Genomic DNA, 25973 nt, shown 5'->3' with positions numbered 1-25973 from the left:
TGGTAGTGGTATGGTATATTAACTCACTGAGGAGCTGATGACCTTGTTTCCAGGGTTAGTGGTAGTCGTATTTTATAGTAACTCACTGTCTGAGGAGCTGATGACCTTGTTTCCAGGGTTAGTGGTAGTCGTATTTTATAGTAACTCACTGTCTGAGGAGCTGATGACCTTGTTTCCAGGGTTAGTGGTATGGTATATTAACTCACTGAGGAGCTGATGACCTTGTTTCCAGGGTTAGTGGTAGTGGTATGGTATAGTAACTCACTGTCTGAGGAGCTGATGACCTTGTTTCCAGGGTTAGTGGTAGTGGTATGGTAACTCACTGTCTGAGGAGCTGATGACCTTGTTTCCAGGGTTAGTGGTATGGTATGGTAACTCACTGTCTGAGGAGCTGATGACCTTGTTTCCAGGGTTAGTGGTAGTGGTATAGTAAGTAACTCACTGTCTGAGGAGCTGATGACCTTGTTTCCAGGGTTAGTGGTAGTGGTATTTTATAGTAACTCACTGTCTGAGGAGCTGATGACCTTGTTTCCAGGGTTAGTGGTAGTGGTATTTTATAGTAACTCACTGTCTGAGGAGCTGATGACCTTGTTTCCAGGGTTAGTGGTAGTGGTATGGTATATTAACTCACTGTCTGAGGAGCTGATGTCCTTGTTTCCAGGGTTAGTGGTAGTGGTAGTGGTATAGTAACTCACTGAGGAGCTGATGACCTTGTTTCCAGGGTTAGTGGTAGTGGTATGGTATATTAACTCACTGAGGAGCTGATGACCTTGTTTCCAGGGTTAGTGGTAGTGGTATGGTATATTAACTCACTGTCTGAGGAGCTGATGACCTTGTCTCCAGGGTTAGTGGTAGTGGTATAGTAACTCACTGTCTGAGGAGCTGATGACCTTGTTTCCAGGGTTAGTGGTAGTGGTATGGTATATTAACTCACTGTCTGAGGAGCTGATGTCCTTGTTTCCAGGGTTAGTGGTAGTGGTAGTGGTATAGTAACTCACTGAGGAGCTGATGACCTTGTTTCCAGGGTTAGTGGTAGTGGTATGGTATATTAACTCACTGAGGAGCTGATGACCTTGTTTCCAGGGTTAGTGGTAGTGGTAGTGGTATAGTAACTCACTGAGGAGCTGATGACCTTGTTTCCAGGGTTAGTGGTAGTGGTATGGTATATTAACTCACTGAGGAGCTGATGACCTTGTTTCCAGGGTTAGTGGTAGTGGTATGGTATAGTAACTCACTGTCTGAGGAGCTGATGACCTTGTTTCCAGGGTTAGTGGTATGGTATAGTAACTCACTGTCTGAGGAGCTGATGTCCTTGTTTCCAGGGTTAGTGGTAGTGGTATGGTATATTAACTCACTGAGGAGCTGATGACCTTGTTTCCAGGGTTAGTGGTAGTGGTATTTTATAGTAACTCACTGTCTGAGGAGCTGATGACCTTGTTTCCAGGGTTAGTGGTAGTGGTATGGTATATTAACTCACTGTCTGAGGAGCTGATGACCTTGTTTCCAGGGTTAGTGGTATGGTATAGTAACTCACTGTCTGAGGAGCTGATGTCCTTGTTTCCAGGGTTAGTGGTAGTGGTATGGTATATTAACTCACTGTCTGAGGAGCTGATGTCCTTGTTTCCAGGGTTAGTGGTAGTGGTATGGTATATTAACTCACTGTCTGAGGAGCTGATGACCTTGTTTCCAGGGTTAGTGGTAGTGGTATAGTAACTCACTGTCTGAGGAGCTGATGACCTTGTTTCCAGGGTTAGTGGTAGTGGTATGGTATATTAACTCACTGAGGAGCTGATGACCTTGTTTCCAGGGTTAGTGGTAGTGGTATGGTATAGTAACTCACTGTCTGAGGAGCTGATGACCTTGTTTCCAGGGTTAGTGGTAGTGGTATAGTAACTCACTGTCTGAGGAGATGATGACCTTGTTTCCAGGGTTAGTGGTAGTGGTATGGTATATTAACTCACTGAGGAGCTGATGACCTTGTTTCCAGGGTTAGTGGTATGGTATAGTAACTCACTGTCTGAGGAGCTGATGACCTTGTTTCCAGGGTTAGTGGTAGTGGTATGGTATATTAACTCACTGTCTGAGGAGCTGATGTCCTTGTTTCCAGGGTTAGTGGTAGGGGTATGGTATAGTAACTCTCTGTCTGAGGAGCTGATGACCTTGTTTCCAGGGTTAGTGGTATGGTATATTAACTCACTGAGGAGCTGATGACCTTGTTTCCAGGGTTAGTGGTAGGGGTATGGTATAGTAACTCACCGTCTGAGGAGCTGATGACCTTGTTTCCAGGGTTAGTGGTAGTGGTATAGTAACTCACTGAGGAGCTGATGACCTTGTTTCCAGGGTTAGTGGTAGTGGTATGGTATAGTAACTCACTGTCTGAGGAGCTGATGACCTTGTTTCCAGGGTTAGTGGTAGTGGTATAGTAACTCACTGTCTGAGGAGCTGATGACCTTGTTTCCAGGGTTAGTGGTAGTGGTATGGTAACTCACTGAGGAGCTGATGACCTTGTTTCCAGGGTTAGTGGTAGTGGTATGGTAACTCACTGAGGAGCTGATGACCTTGTTTCCAGGGTTAGTGGTAGTGGTATGGTAACTCACTGAGGAGCTGATGACCTTGTTTCCAGGGTTAGTGGTAGTGGTAGTGGTATGGTAACTCACTGAGGAGCTGATGACCTTGTTTCCAGGGTTAGTGGTAGTGGTATGGTATAGTAACTCACTGTCTGAGGAGCTGATGACCTTGTTTCCAGGGTTAGTGGTAGTGGTATGGTATATTAACTCACTGTCTGAGGAGCTGATGACCTTGTTTCCAGGGTTAGTGGTAGTGGTATAGTAAGTAACTCACTGTCTAAGGAGCTGATGACCTTGTTTCCAGGGTTAGTGGTAGTGGTATGGTATAGTAACTCACTGTCTGAGGAGCTGATGACCTTGTTTCCAGGGTTAGTGGTAGTGGTATGGTATAGTAACTCACTGTCTGAGGAGCTGATGTCAATGTTTCCAGGTTAGTGGTAGTGTTATGGTATAGTAACTCACTGTCTGAGGAGCTGATGGCCTTGTTTCCAGGGTTAGTGGTATAGTAAGTAACTCACTGTCTGAGGAGCTGATGACCTTGTTTCCAGGTTAGTGGTAGTGGTATTTTATAGTAACTCACTGTCTGAGGAGCTGATGGCCTTGTTTCCAGGGTTAGTGGTAGTGGTATAGTAAGTAACTCACTGTCTGAGGAGCTGATGTCCTTGTTTCCAGGGTTAGTGGTAGTGGTATGGTATATTAACTCACTGTCTGAGGAGCTGATGACCTTGTTTCCAGGGTTAGTGGTATGGTATAGTAAGTAACTCACTGTCTGAGGAGCTGATGACCTTGTCTCCAGGGTTAGTGGTATGGTATGGTAACTCACTGTCTGAGGAGCTGATGACCGTGTTTCCAGGGTTAGTGGTAGTGGTATGGTATGGTAACTCACTGTCTGAGGAGCTGATGTCCTTGTTTCCAGGGTTAGTGGTAGTGGTATGGTATATTAACTCACTGAGGAGCTGATGACCTTGTTTCCAGGGTTAGTGGTAGTGGTATGGTATAGTAACTCACTGTCTGAGGAGCTGATGACCTTGTTTCCAGGGTTAGTGGTAGTGGTATTTTATAGTAACTCACTGTCTGAGGAGCTGATGACCTTGTTTCCAGGGTTAGTGGTAGTCGTATTTTATAGTAACTCACTGTCTGAGGAGCTGATGACCTTGTTTCCAGGGTTAGTGGTATGGTATATTAACTCACTGAGGAGCTGATGACCTTGTTTCCAGGGTTAGTGGTAGTGGTATGGTATAGTAACTCACTGTCTGAGGAGCTGATGACCTTGTTTCCAGGGTTAGTGGTAGTGGTATGGTAACTCACTGTCTGAGGAGCTGATGACCTTGTTTCCAGGGTTTGTGGTATGGTATGGTAACTCACTGTCTGAGGAGCTGATGACCTTGTTTCCAGGGTTAGTGGTAGTGGTATAGTAAGTAACTCACTGTCTGAGGAGCTGATGACCTTGTTTCCAGGGTTAGTGGTAGTGGTATTTTATAGTAACTCACTGTCTGAGGAGCTGATGACCTTGTTTCCAGGGTTAGTGGTAGTGGTATGGTATATTAACTCACTGTCTGAGGAGCTGATGTCCTTGTTTCCAGGGTTAGTGGTAGTGGTAGTGGTATAGTAACTCACTGAGGAGCTGATGACCTTGTTTCCAGGGTTAGTGGTAGTGGTATGGTATATTAACTCACTGAGGAGCTGATGACCTTGTTTCCAGGGTTAGTGGTAGTGGTATGGTATATTAACTCACTGTCTGAGGAGCTGATGTCCTTGTTTCCAGGGTTAGTGGTAGTGGTAGTGGTATAGTAACTCACTGAGGAGCTGATGACCTTGTTTCCAGGGTTAGTGGTAGTGGTATGGTATATTAACTCACTGAGGAGCTGATGACCTTGTTTCCAGGGTTAGTGGTAGTGGTATGGTATAGTAACTCACTGTCTGAGGAGCTGATGACCTTGTTTCCAGGGTTAGTGGTAGTGGTATGGTATATTAACTCACTGAGGAGCTGATGGCCTTGTTTCCAGGGTTAGTGGTAGTGGTATAGTAAGTAACTCACTGTCTGAGGAGCTGATGACCTTGTTTCCAGGGTTAGTGGTAGTGGTATGGTATAGTAACTCACTGTCTGAGGAGCTGATGACCTTGTTTCCAGGGTTAGTGGTAGTGGTATGGTATATTAACTCACTGTCTGAGGAGCTGATGACCTTGTTTCCAGGGTTAGTGGTAGTGGTATAGTAACTCACTGAGGAGCTGATGACCTTGTTTCCAGGGTTAGTGGTATGGTATAGTAACTCACTGTCTGAGGAGCTGATGACCTTGTTTCCAGGGTTAGTGGTAGTGGTATGGTATAGTAACTCACTGTCTGAGGAGCTGATGACCTTGTTTCCAGGGTTAGTGGTAGTGGTATGGTAACTAACTGTCTGAGGAGCTGATGACCTTGTTTCCAGGGTTAGTGGTAGTGGTATAGTAACTCACTGTCTGAGGAGCTGATGACCTTGTTTCCAGGGTTAGTGGTAGTGGTATGGTATAGTAACTCACTGTCTGAGGAGCTGATGACCTTGTTTCCAGGGTTAGTGGTAGTGGTATGGTATAGTAACTCACTGTCTGAGGAGCTGATGACCTTGTTTCCAGGGTTAGTGGTAGTGGTAGTGGTATAGTAACTCACTGTCTGAGGAGCTGATGACCTTGTTTCCAGGGTTAGTGGTAGTGGTAGTGGTATAGTAACTCACTGTCTGAGGAGCTGACGACCTTGTTTCCAGGGTTAGTGGTAGTGGTAGTGGTATAGTAACTCACTGTCTGAGGAGCTGACGACCTTGTTTCCAGGGTTAGTGGTATGGTATAGTAACTCACTGTCTGAGGAGCTGATGACCTTGTTTCCAGGTTAGTGGTAGTGGTATGGTATAGTAACTCACTGTCTGAGGAGCTGACGACCTTGTTTCCAGGGTTAGTGGTAGTGGTATGGTATAGTAACTCACTGTCTGAGGAGCTGATGACCTTGTTTCCAGGGTTAGTGGTAGTGGTATGGTATAGTAACTCACTGTCTGAGGAGCTGATGACCTTGTTTCCAGGGTTAGTGGTAGTGGTATAGTAACTCACTGTCTGAGGAGCTGATGACCTTGTTTCCAGGGTTAGTGGTAGTGGTAGTGGTATAGTAACTCACTGTCTGAGGAGCTGATGACCTTGTTTCCAGGGTTAGTGGTAGTGGTATGGTATAGTAACTCACTGTCTGAGGAGCTGATGACCTTGTTTCCAGGGTTAGTGGTAGTGGTATGGTATAGTAACTCACTGTCTGAGGAGCTGATGACCTTGTTTCCAGGGGTAGTGGTATGGTATAGTAACTCACTGTCTGAGGAGCTGATGACCTTGTTTCCAGGGTTAGTGGTATGGTATATTAACTCACTGTCTGAGGAGCTGATGACCTTGTTTCCAGGGTTAGTGGTAGTGGTATGGTATAGTAACTCACTGTCTGAGGAGCTGATGACCTTGTTTCCAGGGTTAGTGGTATGGTATAGTAACTCACTGTCTGAGGAGCTGATGACCTTGTTTCCAGGGTTAGTGGTATAGTAACTCACTGTCTGAGGAGCTGATGACCTTGTTTCCAGGGTTAGTGGTATAGTAACTCACTGTCTGAGGAGCTGATGACCTTGTTTCCAGGGTTAGTGGTATAGTATAGTAACTCACATTCTGAGGAGCTGATGACCTTGTTTCCAGGGTTAGTGGTAGTGGTATGGTATAGTAACTCACTGTCTGAGGAGCTGATGACCTTGTTTCCAGGGTTAGTGGTATAGTATAGTATAGTAACTCACTGTCTGAGGAGCTGACGACCTTGTTTCCAGGACAGCTGGTTGTTCAGAGAGCCAGGGGCCTCATTCTCATTCACCTCATCTGGGGAGAAAATGTATTTTGTCTGTAAATAAAATTGGACTGTCAGTCAGTCAATTTGTGGTGTGTGTGTGTGTGTGAGTGTGTGTGTGTGTGTGTGTGCGTGCGTGCCAGTCTTACCAGAGTCATAGCTGGGAGGTTTCATGTCTCCTTGGTTCAACTCTGTTCCATATTTTAACTTGTGGTACTTGGCCCTGGAAGAGAAAGCAGAGACAACAGGGTTAAAAAGACAACGATCTATGATCATGACTGAGAAAAATCCATCTACCCGTCTCAAATCAATAACCAGGTGTTCATCCAACCTTTTAACGTGAATAATGTCAGATATTAGATAACGACAGGCCTGATGGAAACCACAAATTAGTCCACAAAATGTCTAAAAATATAAATAATAATTGTTTTGTGGACAAGGTGGGTGGATTCTTTGTATGTGGGTAACATTATGCGAGAACCGGCAGTGAAGAATGTTGATATAATACCCATCATACTGAAGTAACCTTGGGAGTCACGTGATGATGTGTTGTGTGGTCGTCCCACTAGGACTCAGGAAACCATTCAGTTTATTAGACTACAGATGAAACAAGTTCTGATGAACTTCACAGGGGGGTGAAAAGAGCCTGGTGATGATCTAGATGCTCCTTTATAATAAATATCTGGGGTCTTATTCTGGGGACATGATGATCTAGATGCTCCTTTATAATAAATATCTGGGGTCTTATTCTGGTGACATGATGATCTAGATGCTCCTTTATAATAAATATCTGGGGTCTTATTCTGGGGACATGATGATCTAGATGCTCCTTTATAATAAATATCTGGGGTCTTATTCAGGTGACATGATGATCGATGCTCCTTTATAATAAATATCTGGGGTCTTATTCTGGGGACATGATGCTCCTTTATAATAAATATCTGGGGTCTTATTCTGGGGACATGATGATCTAGATGCTCCTTTATAATAAATATCTGGGGTCTTATTCTGGTGACATGATGATCGATGCTCCTTTATAATAAATATCTGGGGTCTTATTCTGGTGACATGATGATCGATGCTCCTTTATAATACATATCTGGGGTCTTATTCAGGTGACATGATGATCTAGATGCTCCTTTATAATAAATATCTGGGGTCTTATTCTGGTGACATGATGATCTAGATGCTCCTTTATAATAAATATCTGGGGTCTTATTCTGGTGACATGATGATCTAGATGCTCCTTTATAATAAATATCTGGGGTCTTATTCTGGGGACATGATGATCTAGATGCTCCTTTATAATAAATATCTGGGGTCTTATTCTGGTGACATGATGATCTAGATGCTCCTTTATAATAAATATCTGGGGTCTGATTCTGGGGACATGATGATCGATGCTCCTTTATAATAAATATCTGGGGTCTTATTCTGGTGACATGATGATCTAGATGCTCCTTTATAATAATTATCTGGGGTCTTATTCTGGGGACATGATGATCTAGATGCTCCTTTATAATAAATATCTGGGGTCTTATTCAGGTGACATGATGATCTAGATGCTCCTTTATAATAAATATCTGGGGTCTTATTCAGGTGACATGATGATCTAGATGCTCCTTTATAATAATTATCTGGGGTCTTGTTCAGGTGACATGATGATCTAGATGCTCCTTTATAATAAATATCTGGGGTCTTATTCTGGTGACATGATGATCTAGATGCTCCTTTATAATAAATATCTGGGGTCTTATTCTGGTGACATGATGATCTAGATGCTCCTTTATAATAAATATCTGGGGTCTTATTCAGGTGACATGATGATCTAGATGCTCCTTTATAATAAATATCTGGGGTCTTATTCAGGTGACATGATGATCTAGATGCTCCTTTATAATAAATATCTGGGGTCTTATTCAGGTGACATGATGATCTAGATGCTCCTTTATAATAAATATCTGGGGTCTTATTCAGGTGACATGATGATCTAGATGCTCCTTTATAATAAATATCTGGGGTCTTATTCTGGTGACATGATGATCTAGATGCTCCTTTATAATAAATATCTGGGGTCTTATTCTGGGGACATGATGATCGATGCACCTTTATAATAAATATCTGGGGTCTTATTCTGGTGACATGATGATCTAGATGCTCCTTTATAATAAATATCTGGGGTCTTATTCTGGGGACATGATGATCTAGATGCTCCTTTATAATAAATATCTGGGGTCTTATTCTGGTGACATGATGATCTAGATGCTCCTTTATAATAAATATCTGGGGTCTTATTCTGGGGACATGATGATCTAGATCACATATGTCAGAGTCAAGGCCCGCGGGCCACATCCGGCCCGCAAGAAGGTTTTTTACGGCCCCTGGGATGATCTTGATTTATTATTAGAACCGGCCCGCAGCAAGCCGGCAGCCCGCAGATCTTTTACACGCACCAATACTACATTTCCCACAATGCAAAGGTGACGCACCGAGCAGTAGGCTGCTTCATTTCAATATTTATTGGCAGAGCAGTCGTCAGCATCACAGTAAAATTAACTTTCAGATACCCATCAAAAATGGCAAAACGGAAGGTGGATACTGAGAACCGGGGGTTTCAAACAAGGTGGGAGTCGGAGTATATGTTCACGAAGGTAGCTGGAAAACCTGTGTGTCTTCTGTGTGGAGAAAGTGTGGCGGTACTGAAAGAGTATAATCTGAGACGACATTATGAAACGAAACACGCGGACAAAAACAAGAATATGGACATGGAACAAAGGCTACAAAAGGCAGAGGAATTAAAACGAGGCCTCAAATCTCGACAGGCTCTGTTCAAAAAAGCCAAATCACAAGGCCAGGCTGCTGTCAAGGCCAGTTTTATTTTGGCAGAAGAGATCGCTAAATCAGCCCGGCCATTTACGGAGGGGGATTTCATCAAAAACTGCATGATTAAAGTTTGTGACGAAGTTTGCCCAGAAAAAAGGCAACTCTTTTTAAATGTGAGTCTGAGCAGAAACACCATTGCCGAGAGAGTAGACCAGTTGTCCATTAATCTAAAAGAGCAGCTTGTGAAAAAGGGAAAAGATTTTATTGCATATTCCTTGGCTGTGGATGAGAGCACCGACATTTCTGACATTGCCCAGTTGTCAATTTTCATCCGCGGAGTGGACTCCAACCTAAGCGTGACAGAGGAGTTTTTGGCTTTACGTCCTATGCATGGCACAACTACGGGGCATGATTTGTATGAAGAGGTGTCAAGATGTGTAAATGAGATGGAGCTGCCTTGGGAAAAACTCGTGGGTTTGACAACCGACGGAGCACCTGCGATGTGTGGACACAGGAGCGGACTGGTGGCGAAGATACGGGAAAAGATGCAAGAGGAAAACGCGACAGGTGAGCTGACAGCTTATCATTGTATCATACACCAGGAAGCGTTGTGCGGTAAAGCCTTGAAAATGGAGCATGTAATGAGCATCATCACGCGCACAGTTAACTTTATCAGAGCCAAAGGTTTGAATCACCGCCAGTTCAAGGCATTTCTGACGGAGTTAGAAACGGAGCATGGTGATTTGCCTTATCACACAGAGGTGCGATGGCTAAGCCAGGGAAAGGTGCTTCAAAGATGTTTCGAGCTTCGTGAGGAGATTTGTCTGTTCTTGGACAGCAAAGGGAAAGACACAACACAACTCCGAGACGAAATGTTTCTGTGTGAAATGGCTTTTCTGTGTGACATTACGAGTCATCTGAATGCAATAAACTTGCAGCTGCAGGGTCGGGATCGTGTCATCTCTGATATGTACAGTACAGTGAAGGCATTTAAAACCAAACTGACTCTGTGGGAGACGCAGATGCGGAAAGAAAATTTGAGCCACTTTCCCAGCTGCCAGACCATGAAAGAGAAGCTTTCTACCAGTGCGTTCCCGAGCACACAGTTGGCTGATAAAATAGGTATGCTTGCCGCTGACTTTCGACGCCGATTTGCTGACTTTGAAGCACAAAAAAGCAGGTTGGAACTGCTCGGTAACCCATTTGCTGTTGACGTGGAAAGCTCACCACCAAACCTCCAAATGGAGTTGATTGACCTCCAATGCAATGATGCACTGAGGGCAAAATATGCGGCAGTGGGTGCTGCGGAGTTCGCCCGTTTCCTCCCCGGCACAATGCCCCAGCTGCGCATCCAGGCTGCTCAAACGTTGTCTATGTTTGGCAGCACATACCTGTGTGAACAACTGTTTTCTTTGATGAACCTGAACAAAACATCACACAGAAGTCGACTTACTGCTGAACACCTCCACTCAATTCTGAGGATTTCTTCAGCTCAGAGCCTTACCCCGAACATTGATGAACTTGTGGAAAAGATGGGACACCACCAAGTATCACCCTCAACCTCAAACAAGTGAACATTACTGTGCAATCACATATTTAGAGTTTTTACTCAGTTCAAGTTTAAAAGTTAAAATTTAATATTTGTTTTCACTGCATGTTACTTCTCCTTAAACAAAGTGTTGTTTTTGATTAATAGATTTTTGCACTTTATTTTTTTGTATTTCAATCCAATTATATTTTAAAAATATTTCAGTTGAGTGGATGATAGAAAATTGCTATTATTGTTTTTTCTTTGAAGTAAATTTAGCCCACTTTTGCTAAAATAGAAAATATAGTCTACTGATGGTGCCTTGAATACCGGTTTCTTTCATTTAATGTTCATGTTATGGGGATATTTATATAAAGGAAATTTGTCTTTTGTGTCTGTTGAAAATTAAAGATTACTGACAGAGCCATAAGAAAATATTGCTTTATTTATCTGATCATATTGTAATATATTTGTTAGGTTTTCAGTAGGTTCAATTAGGTTCACTAGACTATATGCGTCATTTAAAAATTTTTCAATGAACATTCGAACAGTCCGGCCCTCGTCTTGTAGCTGATTTTTTTATTTGGCCCTCCGTCCATTTGACTTTGACACCCCTGATCTAGATGCTCCTTTATAATAAATATCTGGGGTCTTATTCTGGTGACATGATGATCTAGATGCTCCTTTATAATAAATATCTGGGGTCTTATTCTGGTGACATGATGATCTAGATCAGGGGTGTCAAAGTCAAATGGACGGAGGGCCAAATAAAAAAATCAGCTACAAGACGAGGGCCGGACTGTTCGAATGTTCATTGAAAAATTTTTAAATGACGCATATAGTCTAGTGAACCTAATTGAACCTACTGAAAACCTAACAAATATATTACAATATGATCAGATAAATAAAGCAATATTTTCTTATGGCTCTGTCAGTAATCTTTAATTTTCAACAGACACAAAAGACAAATTTCCTTTATATAAATATCCCCATAACATGAACATTAAATGAAAGAAACCGGTATTCAAGGCACCATCAGTAGACTATATTTTCTATTTTAGCAAAAGTGGGCTAAATTTACTTCAAAGAAAAAACAATAATAGCAATTTTCTATCATCCACTCAACTGAAATATTTTTAAAATATAATTGGATTGAAATACAAAAAAATAAAGTGCAAAAATCTATTAATCAAAAACAACACTTTGTTTAAGGAGAAGTAACATGCAGTGAAAACAAATATTCAATTTTAACTTTTAAACTTGAACTGAGTAAAAACTCTAAATATGTGATTGCACAGTAATGTTCACTTGTTTGAGGTTGAGGGTGATACTTGGTGGTGTCCCATCTTTTCCACAAGTTCATCAATGTTCGGGGTAAGGCTCTGAGCTGAAGAAATCCTCAGAATTGAGTGGAGGTGTTCAGCAGTAAGTCGACTTCTGTGTGATGTTTTGTTCAGGTTCATCAAAGAAAACAGTTGTTCACACAGGTATGTGCTGCCAAACATAGACAACGTTTGAGCAGCCTGGATGCGCAGCTGGGGCATTGTGCCGGGGAGGAAACGGGCGAACTCCGCAGCACCCACTGCCGCATATTTTGCCCTCAGTGCATCATTGCATTGGAGGTCAATCAACTCCATTTGGAGGTTTGGTGGTGAGCTTTCCACGTCAACAGCAAATGGGTTACCGAGCAGTTCCAACCTGCTTTTTTGTGCTTCAAAGTCAGCAAATCGGCGTCGAAAGTCAGCGGCAAGCATACCTATTTTATCAGCCAACTGTGTGCTCGGGAACGCACTGGTAGAAAGCTTCTCTTTCATGGTCTGGCAGCTGGGAAAGTGGCTCAAATTTTCTTTCCGCATCTGCGTCTCCCACAGAGTCAGTTTGGTTTTAAATGCCTTCACTGTACTGTACATATCAGAGATGACACGATCCCGACCCTGCAGCTGCAAGTTTATTGCATTCAGATGACTCGTAATGTCACACAGAAAAGCCATTTCACACAGAAACATTTCGTCTCGGAGTTGTGTTGTGTCTTTCCCTTTGCTGTCCAAGAACAGACAAATCTCCTCACGAAGCTCGAAACATCTTTGAAGCACCTTTCCCTGGCTTAGCCATCGCACCTCTGTGTGATAAGGCAAATCACCATGCTCCGTTTCTAACTCCGTCAGAAATGCCTTGAACTGGCGGTGATTCAAACCTTTGGCTCTGATAAAGTTAACTGTGCGCGTGATGATGCTCATTACATGCTCCATTTTCAAGGCTTTACCGCACAACGCTTCCTGGTGTATGATACAATGATAAGCTGTCAGCTCACCTGTCGCGTTTTCCTCTTGCATCTTTTCCCGTATCTTCGCCACCAGTCCGCTCCTGTGTCCACACATCGCAGGTGCTCCGTCGGTTGTCAAACCCACGAGTTTTTCCCAAGGCAGCTCCATCTCATTTACACATCTTGACACCTCTTCATACAAATCATGCCCCGTAGTTGTGCCATGCATAGGACGTAAAGCCAAAAACTCCTCTGTCACGCTTAGGTTGGAGTCCACTCCGCGGATGAAAATTGACAACTGGGCAATGTCAGAAATGTCGGTGCTCTCATCCACAGCCAAGGAATATGCAATAAAATCTTTTCCCTTTTTCACAAGCTGCTCTTTTAGATTGATGGACAACTGGTCTACTCTCTCGGCAATGGTGTTTCTGCTCAGACTCACATTTAAAAAGAGTTGCCTTTTTTCTGGGCAAACTTCGTCACAAACTTTAATCATGCAGTTTTTGATGAAATCCCCCTCCGTAAATGGCCGGGCTGATTTAGCGATCTCTTCTGCCAAAATAAAACTGGCCTTGACAGCAGCCTGGCCTTGTGATTTGGCTTTTTTGAACAGAGCCTGTCGAGATTTGAGGCCTCGTTTTAATTCCTCTGCCTTTTGTAGCCTTTGTTCCATGTCCATATTCTTGTTTTTGTCCGCGTGTTTCGTTTCATAATGTCGTCTCAGATTATACTCTTTCAGTACCGCCACACTTTCTCCACACAGAAGACACACAGGTTTTCCAGCTACCTTCGTGAACATATACTCCGACTCCCACCTTGTTTGAAACCCCCGGTTCTCAGTATCCACCTTCCGTTTTGCCATTTTTGATGGGTATCTGAAAGTTAATTTTACTGTGATGCTGACGACTGCTGTGCCAATAAATATTGAAATGAAGCAGCCTACTGCTCGGTGCGTCACCTTTGCATTGTGGGAAATGTAGTATTGGTGCGTGTAAAAGATCTGCGGGCTGCCGGCTTGCTGCGGGCCGGTTCTAATAATAAATCAAGATCATCCCAGGGGCCGTAAAAAACCTTCTTGCGGGCCGGATGTGGCCCGCGGGCCTTGACTCTGACATATGTGATCTAGATGCTCCTTTATAATAAATATCTGGGGTCTTATTCAGGTGACATGATGATCGATGCTCGACTGCTGTTGGACAAATACAAATGTTCTCACTCTTTTGTCCATAATAATGTCATCATGTGGACTAGCCTGACCCACACTGTATCAGCGCTGTTGGCTAGAGGGCACGGGCCATCAGAGTGGGGACAAAACCCATCAGATTAAAATGTGACGGATACCCTTCAAAAATGTTTTGTTTTTTATTACATGGGAATTTAACCCGAAAAATGTTTTTTTTATGTGCACTATGTCATTATTAATCAGACTTATCTTCAACAAGTCAATTGATGGAAACATCCTATATATCTCTGCTGGGAAACCATTACCTTAACAACGGATTTTAGAATATTCTAATGTAAATCTTTATCCAATCGGATGGGAAACCTAGTTAGGTTGGGACCAAGGTGTTCCTGTTAAAATTGGTAACATCCTGTTTCCCCGAGGGCTCTTCCTGATAGGAATGACCCGTTGCCAAGCAACCAGGGAAACCCACAAGACGAGTAACCTGATTCTGAAGCACATGACGTCGCTCCTAACTCTCTCCCAGAGAGGCTGAGACGATAGCGTTACTGAAATTAACAGAGAAATACATGTCCTCTGTTAATGATGATGATGATGCTGCTTCTGACAGGAACAGCAGGAAGAGGAAGGAATCTGATGTGTCTCCTTTTGAGAGCAGACACAACATAACAGAAGACTGATGCACACAGACGCCGGTTGAAAGATGAAGGAAACCCCTGCTGTTCAAAAGCATATTGTTCATTAGACTAGATGCCAGGTTCTGGGGTTGAACGTAACAAGCATCCCGCATTGTGTTCCTACAGTCTCCAACTAGACATATTGTCCAGGAAGTGTCCCGGCATCATCTCAGAACAAATCCTGGAAACGGTTCTATTGCCACGGGGTGGATGTAGAAGGTAACTGACACAATAATGGAAACACTTGAGTAAATGAGAGTAACAACGTGTCTTTGAAAGCAGGTGCTTCCACACAGGTGTGGTACCTGAGCTAATTAAGCAATTAACATCCCATCATGCTTAGAGAACACCCGATATAATCTGCTGATATTAGCCTTTTAAATCGCTATACTGGTATTGATAATTCCACCGATATCAAATAATCAAATAATAGGCTGGAGAAAAGGAATCTCTATACTGGACACTAGCGGCCATTTTATGTCATTTAACGTCACAATGTAAGAAAATCAACATTTGAAGCATCTAGGACAATTGCTGTTTTGGATGGTTCTCGATGACAATTAATTGTATAGGCAGTATATTAGCAGGCTATTTTGGGGGACAACACTTACCCATAACGGTCGGGCTCTCATCATATATAAATGCAGGGCAGGCCAATGTTCCTGCTACAGTGGCTATGCCCCCCCCCCCCCCCCCAAAAAAAAAAGATAATGCTCCCCCATCCACAGGGAACGAGTCGTCGCCGAATGGCTCGATGAAAACGATGGTGAACCGTAATGCAAATGCCGTCTCAGTCACCAGATCTCAACCCAACTGAACACTTACGGGAGATTGTGGATCGGTGCCTGAGACCAGCGTTTTCCAACCACCATCAACACAACACCAAATGATGGAATTTCTGGTGGAAGAACGGTGTCGCATCCCTTTTTAAATTGGTCACATTGACCAGAGAGAAGTGTTGCCCGGTAAACTGGTAATATCAAGGTACCAGAACATCACGATACCAACATGTCAGAATACCACAGTGCTGTTTCATATGATACTACTGACTGTCATCCCTACCGATCTAAAGCACCAGCTGGCGCCTATTATAACCTTTTAATAAAGTCAGTTTTGTTCATAAATTCAGTTGAATTTAAGTCACTAGTCTCTTGTATGAGCTGGTCCAATAGTATCCACTTTACTTTCATGAGCATGTCAAGTGTCTGCTGTAATTCAGCCACCCACATCCCTTACCAGCCCTTCACTCTCCTGCTTCTGTGTCCGCTCTTCATCCACATCCTCTACCAGCCCCTCACTCGCCTGCTTCTCTGTCCGCTCTTCACCCACATCCTCTACCAGCCCCTCACTCGCCTGCTTCTCTGTCCGCTCTTCACCCACATCCTCTACCAGCCCCTCACTCGCCTGCTTCTCTGTCCGCTCTTCATCCACATCCCCTACCAGCCCCTCACTCGCCTGCTTCTCTGTCTACTCTTCACCCTGATGTGTCTTTTAGCAGTGATGGAGAGTGGGGGGGGGGCAGACCCTGATGAGTCTTAATTTGCAAATTAATTCATTAAAAATCCTACAAATGCGATTTTCTGGATTTTTTTTCTCATTTTGTCTGTCATAGTTGAAGTGTACCTATGATGAAAATTACAGGCCTCATCTTTTTAAGTGGGAGAACTTGCACAATTGGTGGCTGACTAAATACTTTTTTGCCCCACTGTATGTGGCCAGAGGTAAAAAACAAGACCCATATGTGGCCAGAGGTAAAAAACAAGACCCATATGTGGCCAGAGGTAAAAAACAGGACCCATATGTGGCCAGAGGTAAAAAAAAAAACAGGACCCATATGTGGCCAGAGGTAAAAAAAAACAGGACCCATATGTGGCCAGAGGTAAAAAAAAAACAGGACCCATATGTGGCCTCAGGTAAAAAAAAACAGGACCCATATGTGGCCAGAGGTAAAAAAACAGGACCCATATGTGGCCAGAGGTAAAAAAACAGGACCCATATGTGGCCAGAGGTAAAAAAAAACAGGACCCATATGTGGCCAGAGGTAAAAAAAAACAGGACCCATATGTGGCCAGAGGTAAAAAAAACAGGACCCATATGTGGCCAGAGGTAAAAAAAAAAAACAGGACCCATATGTGGCCAGAGGTAAAAAAAAAAAAAAAACAGGACCCATGTGTGGCCAGAGGTAAAAAAAAAAACAGGACCCATATGTGGCCAGAGGTAAAAAAAAGCAGGACCCATATGTGGCCAGAGGTAAAAAAACAGGACCCATATGTGGCCAGAGGTAAAAAAAAACAGGACCCATATGTGGCCAGAGGTAAAAAAAAGCAGGACCCATATGTGGCCAGAGGTAAAAAAACAGGACCCATATGTGGCCAGAGGTAAAAAAAACAGGACCCATATGTGGCCAGAGATAAAAAAACAGGACCCATATGTGGCCAGAGGTAAAAAAACAGGACCCATATGTGGCCAGAGGTAAAAAAAAAAACAGGACCCATATGTGGCCAGAGGTAAAAAAACAGGACCCATATGTGGCCAGAGGTAAAAAAACAGGACCCATATGTGGCCAGAGGTAAAAAAAAAACAGGACCCATATGTGGCCAGAGGTAAAAAAAAGCAGGACCCATATGTGGCCAGAGGTAAAAAAAACAGGACCCATATGTGGCCAGAGGTAAAAAACAGGACCCATATGTGGCCAGAGGTAAAAAAAAAACAGGACCCATATGTGGCCTCAGGTAAAAAAAAACAGGACCCATATGTGGCCAGAGGTAAAAAAACAGGACCCATATGTGGCCAGAGGTAAAAAAACAGGACCCATATGTGGCCAGAGGTAAAAAAAAACAGGACCCATATGTGGCCAGAGGTAAAAAAAAACAGGACCCATATGTGGCCAGAGGTAAAAAAAACAGGACCCATATGTGGCCAGAGGTAAAAAAAAAAACAGGACCCATATGTGGCCAGAGGTAAAAAAAAAAAAAACAGGACCCATGTGTGGCCAGAGGTAAAAAAAAAAACAGGACCCATATGTGGCCAGAGGTAAAAAAAAGCAGGACCCATATGTGGCCAGAGGTAAAAAAAACAGGACCCATATGTGGCCAGAGGTAAAAAAAAACAGGACCCATATGTGGCCAGAGGTAAAAAAAAGCAGGACCCATATGTGGCCAGAGGTAAAAAAACAGGACCCATATGTGGCCAGAGGTAAAAAAAACAGGACCCATATGTGGCCAGAGATAAAAAAACAGGACCCATATGTGGCCAGAGGTAAAAAAACAGGACCCATATGTGGCCAGAGGTAAAAAAAAAAACAGGACCCATATGTGGCCAGAGGTAAAAAAACAGGACCCATATGTGGCCAGAGGTAAAAAAACAGGACCCATATGTGGCCAGAGGTAAAAAAAAAAACAGGACCCATATGTGGCCAGAGGTAAAAAAAAGCAGGACCCATATGTGGCCAGAGGTAAAAAAAACAGGACCCATATGTGGCCAGAGGTAAAAAACAGGACCCATATGTGGCCAGACGTAAAAAAAAAAAAAACAGGACCCATATGTGGCCAGAGGTTAAAAAAAAACAGGACCCATATGTGGCCAGCGGTAAGAAAACAGGACCCATATGTAACCATACTTTCCCAAACCATGTCACAGGCTGTTTTAAACTAATCCCGGGTTGCTAATTATTGGTTTGACAACAAACAACGTTCACTCACGTTACCTAGATAGCGAACAACCTGCTAACTTAACAGTAGGTCTAGGCACATCTGATTGGCCCAGGAAGAAAGGGGAGGGGGCAGGAGAGAGAGAGCGAAGAGGAGAAAGAGGAGGAGAGCGAGAGAGAGATTAAAAAAAAAAAAGAGAAAAAAGGGAGGGGAGATAGAAATGACATCTCTACATCCTGTTCCAGAGGCAGAGCGACCATGGGGAGGGAGAGCATTATTGTTGTTACCAAGGCAACCTGCTGTTGCAGGCACAGAGCTGACACCATAGTGTCGGTGAACAGACTCAGAAAGAGGAGTCGAAAATTATCCTGCTGCTGCTTTTCCTGGAACACAAGGGGATGAACGATCCCCCAGGGAAAGGCAGACAGAAACCGCTCTAGGAAAGGACAGGACAGAAACACTCAGAGAGCAGTAGAGCTGTGACCTTGTCTTGATTGGGTTTCCCCGAGGGTAAGGCAGACAGAAACCGTTCCAGGGCAGTGTCATCAGTAACCAGACACCAATCTGTCCTCTGTACAGACGTCACAACACCAGGGGACTGTCTTTTTCCTTCCAGGGTCATCCGTCATTGTAGACCCTCGTATTTTCTGCTGTGTAAGTTTCACCGCCATGTTTATTTGACCTTAATTTAACTAGGCAATTCAGTTAAGAACACATTTCTTATTTTCAATGACGGCCTAGGAACGGTGGGTTAACTGGCCTAGGAACGGTGGGTTAACTGGCCTAGGAACGGTGGGTTAACTGGCCTAGGAACGGTGGGTTAACTGGCCTAGGAACAGTGGGTTAACTGGCCTAGGAACAGTGGGTTAACTGGCCTAGGAACGGTGGGTTAACTGGCCTAGGAACGGTGGGTTAACTGGCCTAGGAACGGTGGGTTAACTGGCCTAGGAACGGTGGGTTAACTGGCCTAGGAACGGTGGGTTAACTGGCCTAGGAACGGTGGGTTAACTGGCCTAGGAACGGTGGGTTAACTGGCCTAGGAACGGTGGGTTAACTGGCCTAGGAACAGTGGGTTAACTGGCCTAGGAACAGTGGGTTAACTGGCCTAGGAACAGTGGGTTAACTGGCCTAGGAACAGTGGGTTAACTGGCCTAGGAACAGTGGGTTAACTGGCCTAGGAACAGTGGGTTAACTGGCCTAGGAACGGTGGGTTAACTGGCCTAGGAACGGTGGGTTAACTGGCCTAGGAACGGTGGGTTAACTGGCCTAGGAACGGTGGGTTAACTGGCCTAGGAATGGTGGGTTAACTGGCCTAGGAACGGTGGGTTAACTGCATTGTTCACGTGAACACTTTTGTCTGTCGGGCCCTCTGTCTTTATCAGTGTGGTGCAATTCATGTGAAAGGTCATAGGTTCATGTGATGATGCTACGTGATGTGTAAATTGTCCCCGCTATGCTACAGCCATCCGTGTCCTGCATTACCCATCAGCCAATGGGGGGAATGATTGCCTCATGTCCAGCGTTCATTTTGGCACACTTTTGTCAAAAATGACCCGCTGTTTTGGTAAACTAGGCTCCCTTTCATTTTGGTCACATCACATCTGTATCCATGTCTCAGTCGTCTCAAGGCTTAAAAATCCTTCTTTAACCCGTCTCCTCCCCTTCATCTACACCGATCGAAGAAGATCTAACAAGTGACATCCATGAGGGACACCTGGATTCACCTGGTCAGTCATGAAAAGAACAGGTGTTCTAAATGTTTTGTATACTCAGTGTTTGTGGCCTTGTCCTACCAACATATTGTTTTGCATAACACCCAGTCAGCTATAGAGGGGGTCTTGACCCAGTCAGCTACAGAGGGGGTCTTGACCCAGTCAGCTATAGAGGGGGTCTTGACCCAGTCAGCTATAGAGGAGGTCTTGACCCAGTCAGCTATAGAGGGGGTCTTGACCCAGTCAGCTATAGAGGGGGTCTTGACCCAGTCAGCTATAGAGGGGGTCTTGACCCAGTCAGCTATAGAGGGGGTCTTGACCCAGTCAGCTATAGAGGGGGTCTTGACCCAGTCAGCTATAGAGGGGGTCTTGACCCAGTCAGCTATAGAGGGGGTCTTGACCCAGTCAGCTATAGAGGGGGTCTTGACCCAGTCAGCTATAGAGGAGTTATTATCCCAGTCAGCTATAGAGGGGGTCATTGAGGGGCAGAACGACAGATTTGTACTTTGTCAGCTCGGGGATTTGTACTTGCAACCTTCCGGTTACTAGTACAACGCTCTAACCACTAGGCTACCCTGCCGCCCCATTTCCCTGACAGTTACCCATATCTGGCAAGCTGGTTTTATAGCTCGGGCCATTTATTCCTTTAGATTGACATAATTCCCCAAAATAAGTTTATGAAGCTAGCTAGCTAGGTTTTATAGGCTCCGCACTATGAGAGTCAGAGCCACTTTTAATGTCATATTCTCATTTGCCACCGCTAAAAATCAATGTCATCTATATGTATGTTTATTAGCTAGCATCGAAATTGTCTCACATGCCACCGGAGTTTGACACTTGATTACAGTTTGAATATCAACACCGCAAGAGACCCACAGATGGTCATCAGGTCATCGGGTTCTGTAACTTACCTCTCCTGTTTGAGGACGTATTCCAGCATCTTGATCCTCCTAACCAGGTCCTTCTTCAGGTTCTCCTGTCCTTTCCTCTCTCCCTGGAGGAAGGCCGTCTGAGCCTGGAGGAGAAACACAATATCAGTCATCACCAATACATTCTCCTGTCCTTTCCTCTCTCCCTGGAGGAGAAACAATATCAGTCATGTCCTTTCCTCTCTCCCTGGAGGAGAAACACAATATCAATCACCACCAATACATTCTCCTGTCCTTTCCTCTCTCCCTGGAAGAGAAACAATATCAGTCATCACCAATACATTCTCCTGTCCTTTCCTCTCTCCCTGGAGGAGAAACAATATCAATCACCACCAATACATTCTCCTGTCCTTTCCTCTCTCCCTGGAGGAACGCTGTCTGAGCCTGGAGGAGAAACACAATATCAATCACCACCAATACATTCTCCTGTCCTTTCCTCTCTCCCTGGAGGAGAAACAATATCAGTCATCACCAATTTATTCTCCTGTCCTTTCCTCTCTCCCTGGAAGAGAAACAATATCAGTCATCACCAATACATTCTCCTGTCCTTTCCTCTCTCCCTGGAGGAGAAACAATATCAATCACCACCAATTTATTCTCCTGTCCTTTCCTCTCTCCCTGGAGGAACGCTGTCTGAGCCTGGAGGAGAAACACAATATCAATCACCACCAATACATTCTCCTGTCCTTTCCTCTCTCCCTGGAGGAGAAACAATATCAGTCATCACCAATTTATTCTCCTGTCCTTTCCTCTCTCCCTGGAGGAACGCTGTCTGAGCCTGGAGGAAACATATCGCATGCCATTAACAGACAGTATCAACTACACATGATCAGAGCTTTCCTCTGGCCTTGCAGGAAGTCTATCTAGGCCTAGAGAGGGAAAAGGCATCCCAATCAACACCAATACATTCAGCAGACAAACGGTTTCATCAGCATCATTCGTATGTCAATACACCTGCATTAACTTGGATATATTCCTGCGTCCGAGATAATATCGCTCAGAATCTAGATTACGTAATTGTTCGTCTTGGGAGAAATTCTCTTTTCCATAAGAAGCTGAACAAACTGCGGGTGGGGGGGAAACAGACTGCCGGGGGAAAACAGACCGCCGGGGGAAAACAGACCGCCGGGGGGAAACAGACCGCCGGGGGGAAACAGAAGGCAGAATGCATTCTAGAGGAATGCCCTCTGCCTCGAGTAGTGATTCATGTTGATGTTCCAAGCAGACGGTGGGAGATCGCCAGGCCAACGTCAGACATATTCAAGCTCTGGGGATGTCCAGAATAGTTTGGCAGTATTGTCCTTCTTGATATAGAGTGTCTAATGTAACCCCACACAAATGGCTGGGACATGGAACTTGCAAAGACCAAAAGGGGCTAAAACATTAACAAAATATATCACGGTATGCAAGAGAATCTGTACAATTCATTATCTTATCCCAGCTCTCTCCATCTCTGCCTCCCTCCTCTCTCCCCTCTCTACCTCCCTCTCTCCTTCACTCCTCCTCCAGTGTCTCTTCAACAGACAGATTTTGGCTAGGTGACTTTGAAGCAAGGCAAGGCAAGCCTCAGTTCATCAAATGGCTACCCGGACTATTTGCATTGACCCCCTTCTATACCCTGCTGCTACGCTGTTTATGACTCGGTACCAGTACCCCTGTATACAGCCTCGTTTATGTCATTTAAAATACAAACAATTACTAAAAATGTTGTATTTATTGTTAGTAAACTATTTTCTTACTTTAAAAATAAACTGCGTTGTTGGTTAAGGGCTTTAAAGTCAGCATTTCACTGTAAGATCCACACCGCATGTGACAAATAACACTTGATATTCATTTGAAGTAAAACGTTCAAGTTTCAAACAATCGTTTTCATAAACACAACCCACCTCATTGTAAACACAACCCACCTCATTGTAAACACAACCCACCTCATTGTAAACACAACCCACCTCATTGTAAACACAACCCACCTCATTGTAAACACAACCCACCTCATTGTGAACACAACCCACCTCATTGTGAACACACACCACCTCATTGTGAACACAACCCACCTCATTGTAAACACACACCACCTCATTGTGAACACACACCACCTCATTGTGAACACACACCACCTCATTGTGAACACACACCACCTCATTGTGAACACACACCACCTCATTGTGAACACACACCACCTCATTGTAAACACACACCACCTCATTGTAAACACACACCACCTCATTGTAAACACACACCACCTCATTGTAAACACACACCACCTCATTGTAAACACACACCACCTCATTGTAAACACACACCACCTCATTGTAAACACACACCACCTCATTGTAAACACACACCACCTCATTGTGAACACACACCACCTCATTGTAAACACACACCACCTCATTGTAAACACACACCACCTCATTGTAAACACACACCACCTCATTGTAAACACACACCACCTCATTGTAAACACACACCACCTCATTGTAAACACACACCACCTCATTGTGAACACACACCACCTCATTGTAAACACACACCACCTCATTGTAAACACACACCACCTCATTGTGAACACACACCACCTCATTGTAAACACACACCACCTCATTGTAAACACACACCACCTCATTGTAAACACACACCACCTCATTGTAAACACACACCACCTCATTGTAAACACACACCACCTCATTGTAAACACACACCACCTCATTGTGAACACACACCACCTCATTGTAAACACACACCACCTCATTGTAAACACACACCACCTCATTGTAAACACACACCACCTCATTGTAAACACACACCACCTCATTGTGAACACACACCACCTCATTGTGAACACACACCACCTCATTGTGAACACACACCACCTCATTGTAAACACACACCACCTCATTGTAAACACACACCACCTCATTGTAAACACACACCACCTCATTGTAAACACACACCACCTCATTGTAAACACACACCACCTCATTGTAAACACACACCACCTCATTGTAAACACACACCACCTCATTGTGAACACACACCACCTCATTGTGAACACACACCACCTCATTGTAAACACACCACCTCATTGTAAACACACACCACCTCATTGTAAACACACACCACCTCATTGTAAACACACACCACCTCATTGTAAACACACACCACCTCATTGTAAACACACACCACCTCATTGTAAACACACACCACCTCATTGTAAACACACACCACCTCATTGTGAACACACACCACCTCATTGTGAACACACACCACCTCATTGTAAACACACACCACCTCATTGTGAACACACACCACCTCATTGTAAACACACACCACCTCATTGTAAACACACACCACCTCATTGTGAACACACACCACCTCATTGTAAACACACCCCACCTCATTGTAAACACAACCCACCTCATTGTAAACACACACCACCTCATTGTAAACACACACCACCTCATTGTGAACACACACCACCTCATTGTGAACACACACCACCTCATTGTAAACACACCCCACCTCATTGTAAACACAACCCACCTCATTGTAAACACACACCACCTCATTGTAAACACACACCACCTCATTGTGAACACACACCACCTCATTGTGAACACACACCACCTCATTGTGAACACACACCACCTCATTGTGAACACACACCACCTCATTGTGAACACACACCACCTCATTGTGAACACACACCACCTCATTGTGAACACACACCACCTCATTGTGAACACACACCACCTCATTGTGAACACACACCACCTCATTGTGAACACACACCACCTCATTGTGAACACACACCACCTCCAGCTCTTGTAACGTGTGCGACGACGCGCTGAAGACTTCCTACACCGTTTGCTTGAACGGCGAATGGGAAGCGCGCTTCAATTACCGGTTGAGATATAAAAAATAGTACCTCTTTAAAATGGTGATAAAAACAGTTAACACGCGATTGCATGTAGAAAATGCTGTGCACTGACTGGGCTTATGAAAGTGCACTCCAGCAGCAACGAACAAACGGTTTGAGGACAGCAGCAGTAGTTCTCGCCCTGTCAGACAGATTTTCCGCTCAAACGAGGCAGATTGACCTATTGACCCGTTAAGCATGACCTGTCAAACGTATTTCCATCAATGAACAGGATCAAAAGCAAATTAGACAATTGGCACAGAGTTTATTTTAAAAATCGGCTTCTTTTTTTTTTTAACCAACCAAAAGCCGGCTATTACCAGCAAACGGAACCCTGGACACACACACGGTTCAGCACATTAGACAGGCTACCCAGACCAACACAGTCTTCTAGTCCTACCACAGGGCAGGGGAGACTCAACACCTTAGAGCGTAACACAGTTAAACAGGGAACAGTCAGGAGATGAGCCCAACCAGAACCCTGTCTTTAGTCCGTAGCAAGTGGGCACCACAGAATCTGGGACAGCGAAACAATCAAGAAGGAGTATTTTTTGAGTGAGTGAGTGATTCTCTTTGAAAGCAGCACTGTTGGTGTCTAAAACAAAATGAGTCACAGCTGCTTAAAACAGATTTAAATAAATGTGAGCTTCATTTCACATCCACCCACCATCCTCCAAGACAGTCCCACAATATCCTTCTATAGAAACATCCAGAACATCCTCCTCCAAGACAGTCCCACAACATCCTTCTATAGAAACATCCAGAACATCCTCCTCCAAGACAGTCCCACAACATCCTTCTATAGAAACATCCAGAACATCCTCCTCCAAGACAATCCCACAACATCCTTCTATAGAAACATCCAGAACATCCTCCTCCAAGACAGTCCC

At 44.2% G+C, this 25973-nt stretch overlaps 1 protein-coding gene across 2 annotated transcripts in view; it reads right to left on the bottom strand.

Moving 5' to 3' along the window:
- The window catches only part of LOC110535007 (striatin), an 85754-nt gene that overhangs the window by 39083 nt on the left and 20698 nt on the right, over positions 1-25973 (bottom strand). For both annotated transcript variants that reach the window (XM_036945954.2, XM_090201747.1), the window contains exons 2-4: positions 21147-21250; positions 6549-6622; positions 6353-6431 (exon numbers count right to left, since the gene is read on the bottom strand). In XM_036945954.2, the coding sequence (XP_036801849.2) occupies positions 6353-6431; positions 6549-6622; positions 21147-21250 (257 nt within the window). The remainder of the gene's footprint in view (positions 1-6352; positions 6432-6548; positions 6623-21146; positions 21251-25973) is intronic.

This window comes from Oncorhynchus mykiss, chromosome 16 (assembly GCF_057628025.1).
Source record: "Oncorhynchus mykiss isolate SJ-2025 chromosome 16, ASM5762802v1, whole genome shotgun sequence".
Lineage (NCBI taxonomy): Eukaryota > Metazoa > Chordata > Actinopteri > Salmoniformes > Salmonidae > Oncorhynchus > Oncorhynchus mykiss.
This window is presented reverse-complemented; position numbering and strand designations above follow the sequence as displayed.